Below are 5,192 nucleotides of genomic sequence, written 5' to 3' on the forward strand. Positions count from 1 at the left end.
TTATGATCAGCTCACATGCAAATTCACCCACCCATTTCCACGAATGCTTTCACAGCTGGGTAATACAGTGGCCATAGTAACTCTTGCTCTTCTGGGCAGAAAGGGTTGGAGTTGACATGAAAATTCTGTGCAGCTAACAGTGGATTCAACTAATCCAACAGCACATGTTTTATGGTGCGACTTCTGTTTTTACACCCCTAGATACAAAAACTCTAAACCTTAATCCATGGTTGAGTAAAAACACAAATACCATAGACCAACGTGCTATACAGTTATGTCAACTATAACATTTTAGACCTGTTTCAAAGAAATGGCTTATAAATGAGCCGATTTATACATACAAACAAGTCCATTGTGCCCAGAAGTTTCCTAACATTCTTTATTAAAAACAGAAGAGCCAAAGATTGCCCTGATGCTCTTCATTGTTATAAAGCAGACTCTGAAGTATTAAGTGAACTACGTATAAGTAAAGAACTCCAACTGATGCAGAGTTTAAAACTAGGTTTACAATTTCCTATTTTATTGGCATGGATGTATTTCTAAACTTAAAAACCCTTCTGGCAAGTTATCTCAATTTCTTATGACAAAATTTCTCACAACACACAAATATTTACAACATATACATATTTTTTCAGTCTTTTACAACTTGTTCTTAAAAGACAAACAATTTATAGGTTACCACAGAACAAAAGCTGTGACTTAGTTGTTTTTAATTTCATAAAACTATCATAAGTTAAAGTGAATAGATTTTCTTTAAATTCCTTGTAGCATTTTACAAGTGCAACAAAAAATATGAAGAACCAATTTAGGATAGCTGCAGTTCATTGGATAAATGTTGCCTGTTGTAATCACATTATTTCACAGCAAATTCTTGAAAAAATAAGCACCAATCATTCTTGCAAAGAACAATTTTATCTAAAAGTATTGAAAAGTGTTAAATACAAGGTGTTTAATTTACATAACAAGCAATAAATACACCATATCCAAACTTTTATTCTGCATACTGCTACCCTTGTACATATAATGTACTAAAAAGTCAGCAAATTGTCAACACCTTTTCATTTTTTTTTTTTTCTCTTTTTTTAAAGAAATCAATTTGACTTCCAACCAACGGTTTGCTACTATAACAAAGGCCACAAACAGTACGTCTGGGACAGCATACAGTGTTAAAACTGACAAACTCCAAGGGGGGAAAAAAACATCTAGCAAATAAATCCAAAAGCTGTAGATCATTGCTGGTGATAATAACATATACTAGAAAACCTTAATATGCTGCTACTATGATTTTTTAAATTGTTTAGTCAAATATCGTAAGAGCAAACTAATGCTCTTACTGATCAAAAATAATTATGTAGCCACACTGTATTCTCATTGTCCTGCATGGAAAGATTTGATGCAATTTCATAACTTTGCTTGAGCCTTTATTTTACAACAGAGCATTACCTCTAACTCAGAATTGCACATAAGAAGGCTATTAAAAAGTACAATAAAAATCTGCACAAATCAGACTTAAGAAGAGTCAGTATGCTGTACACTTTCTACAATATTACGTTGATAGGTGAATAAACAATAAAGAAGTGCTGCCACTAAGTTTTTCAGAAAGTTCTTCAGTTGAGGAATAATCAAATGGAATTTTTGTTGGTTTTTTTTTTGTTGTGGGTGTTTGGTTTTTTTTTTTAATTTTTAATTTTTTTTTTAAAAATGACATCCAGGTCAGTTTAAGACCTATAAGCTTATGCATTGAGCCTTAAAGACTGATCTTCTCTCCTCCTGGAAGAAATATCGATATCTATTGAATCCTTGCCAACAATAAGCCTTAATCTCTTCGCTGGAGGAAGAGGAATAAAGTCATCAAATTCATCATCATAGTCATCTTCCTCTTCATCATCCTCTTCTGACGAAGATTCATCTGCGGTTTCCTCTTCATAGTGACCATAATCATCTACTTCCATTCTTGACTCCAAAAGGGAGAGAGTTTCACTACAACACATACCATTTTCATGAAGGTCCTCAGGGTATGTCCCTCTGTTTTCTTCCTCTCGTTTTAGCTGTATTTTTAATTTTGTTGAACTATTGCCTGATCCTGAGTTAAACCCATTATTTAGCTTTGCTACATATAAATTATTATCTTTTTCATGGTCTTTACTTAATTTGATGCTTATTTTTGAAGAATTCATTCCATCACTTTCTTGGTCATTTGCCTTGCTACTGCTATCATGGCGTCTACGAAGAGTCAGTTTAGGGATCCCAGAGCTATTTTCAAGGATAAGTTGTGCATCATACCTTGTGATTCGTCTTTTCTTTTTACTTTTAGCAGTTCTAAAGCTGTCTTTTGCTTTAAAATTGTCAGATGTTACAACAGAGCAGCCACCAGATCCAGTGATACAGTCTTTATAGCCAACAGGGGCATCCACCACATTATTCCTCTCTCCGAGTTCTGAATGAGAACTAATTAAATCTGGTACTTCATCTTTCACAGGTGTATTGTGCGTAGTATCAGTTTCTTCTATTTTTGCAGATGGTTTCACAAGTTTTCCTTGTCGAGATTTCTTTTTTGACATGCCTGCATCATTTTTCTGGCACCTAATCTCCCCTTTATGTGATGGTCCATGAGCCACATCATTTTCATTTATCACATGAGACTGCTGCTCTAAAACGTCCGATTGCGTTCCGGTCAAATTATTCTTATAGCTATCCAACATATTTGGTTCAAGCTTTATGTCAGAGGTCTCCTTCAAATTCATCCTTGTTCTCATTGACCTCCTGGTTATGTATGTGCAGGGTGGTATATCACCATGCTCATGAGCACCTTTCACAGAATTCAGTTTATGTTCTCTTGCTGCATGCCTTGTTAAGCATCCACTAGAGACTGCAACTTTGACTGGTCCCTCCAACTCTTTATCCTTTTTAATGGGCAAGTTTTTATACAAAACTACTTTAGGCTCTTTGAGAACTAAATTTCCCATTTCGAGCTTTCTAGAAGCATTCTTTTGCTCTGGCCTTTTGCACTGATTTCTCAACTTTATCTTTGAAAGTAAAGGCTTTGCAGGCTTTTTCAGTCTCTTTGGTACCCTGGAATTATTTATATGAGTTAGTTTAGATGAGGTAGAATTTGATGATGCTGGAATTCTTGATATAGACTGTCTTGTTAATGTTCTATTTTTGCTGTTCTTTTTTACGCCAATTGAAGATTTTCTGTTAGCTGCAAAAGAAAAAAGTGACACTGTTATGACACTGCCTTATCCTGATTTTCCCATCCCAAATACTTCATTTATCTTCATTTATTTTAAACGCTTCAGCAAAATCTGTGAAACAGGCTAGATAGAATGCAGTAAGGAGTGAGACTGCTTAACTTGCAATTCAGACATGGAAGGAATTGTCAAACAAGTCAAAAGTACACCAAAATTCCAGGTACACTTCCCTCACTGCCCCCAATATACCAAGTTTGGTTTTTACGGAATTTCTTCTTCTATCGATTTTTTAAAAAAAATCCATCCCACATTATCCACAGTTTTTACTGAGTATTATTCCAGCAAAATCTGAGGATCAGCCTGCTGTAGTATTAATCCCAGAATTTTCTCCTACAGGGGGAGGAAAAAAACCCCAAAACCTTAACTACTGTAATGGTTTCAGTTTCAGATATCCAGTTGTCTGTCACCTACTGCGGTAAGCAAAGGAGTTTTGTCTGGCCAAGCAAAGCTGCAACTCTAAAGCTTTGTAATTAGAGATCATAAGAGGGTTTTGGGAAGTGTTTTTTTCTTTTTTTTAAATATCACAGCAGCAAACAGGAGCCAGAGGGAACCACAATATTTTATGTGGCTCCAAGCCTGTTTGCTACTTAAGTCAAAGTTTAAGTTATTTATATTTTGCCTATACTGAGGGTGGTGGGGGTGGGGAAGGTGGGAAAGTAAATAAATGATACTCACTACTCCATGAAGAGAAGCCTCTCAGGAGCATCACAAACAAAAATCCCTTCCAATTTCTTCTGAGATTACTAACTGTGTACTTTCACTTCAGAATAGGTACCTGAACTATCAGTCCTGGATGTGGAGAGGGAATAGCTGCCCAATTTAAAGGATCTCTAAAGGAAATGACTATTTGTTTAATAATCGCTACTAAGAATATTTATTTAAAAAAATATTTTCCTACAGAATGTAGGTAACCCAAACTATGTAAGTTTTCTTTCCTAAACCATACTACTGCGTGTGATAGTTTACTGTATTTTGAAATCCATACATACATCAACTTTAACTGACATGTTTAGAAATATGACAGTATTTGCTTTTGATATAAATAAAAGAAAACAAAACAAGAACATACCACCTATTGTTCTTGAAACTCTCAAGGAAAAATTTGCTATTAAATTGCCTTCAGATTCCTGAATAAGTTACAGTTCTAAAGACCAGTACTTGAGATGCATCTCAACACTAAGAGAGGAATTCCATCACATTCCATTCCACAAAGTTTTTCATGTTTTTATGAAACCTTTAATCCTGCACTCCAAGTGTTTCCCCCTACTTACTTGCATTAGCTTTTTCCTGAGTGGTATCCGCATCAGTGTTAGAGCTGACGGACTGGCTGTCTGAATTTTTGCTGCTGTCACCCAACTTTTTAAGTCTGTTCAATCGTTTATCTGTTTCTCTCAGTCCATATTTACTATTAATCACAGGAGTAGGTGCTGGCAATCCCACTCTTGATTTAAAAGCACCAGTTCCACGTCTACAAAGAAAAAACAGGACACAATGTGTTAATAACTCTTAACATAAACTTAGAACTTTGTTTCATATACAATAGTTTGAATCCCAGGTGTATTTGAATAAACAATACCAATAACCATTGAATTTATTAGCATTTTGTGGGCTGTTTTAATAAGATATCTATATACTTATCTCATTTTAGTAAGTTGTGCAGAAAAACCTTCAATTTATTTCTTGTAAGATGAAAAATTGCAAAAGTAGGTTTCCCTTGCTTTATGTCTATTTTAGTATCGTTTCATAGTCAAATTATACAGGTGAAAATGAAATACGGTAGTTCAAAATACTACTTATACTAGCTTAGATAACCACTTAAATTTTTCCTAATCACATAGGCTAGTAAAGAAATAGCAGATTCAATTACAATGCTTGTTACTGCATCAGCAAGAGTTGAAAAGTACAGAAAATGGAATAAAATTATCACATAGTTATTATTAT

General features: G+C 34.6%; 1 protein-coding gene across 1 annotated transcript; it reads right to left on the reverse strand.

Annotated features, from left to right (window-relative positions):
• Positions 1–1,691: 1,691 nt before the first annotated feature.
• On the reverse strand, positions 1,692–4,719 carry LOC104069536 (histone-lysine N-methyltransferase SUV420H1-like; the record flags this gene model as incomplete). Its single annotated transcript, XM_009586609.1, has 2 exons — positions 1,692–3,202; positions 4,523–4,719. Coding segments are annotated over 2 exons (1,666 nt in total), but the record flags the coding sequence as incomplete, so codon positions are not given.
• Between the last annotated feature and the right edge of the window lie 473 nt (positions 4,720–5,192).

The sequence above is a fragment of the Fulmarus glacialis genome, unplaced genomic scaffold (genome assembly GCF_000690835.1).
Source record: "Fulmarus glacialis isolate BGI_N327 unplaced genomic scaffold, ASM69083v1 scaffold22371, whole genome shotgun sequence".
Taxonomy (NCBI): domain Eukaryota; kingdom Metazoa; phylum Chordata; class Aves; order Procellariiformes; family Procellariidae; genus Fulmarus; species Fulmarus glacialis.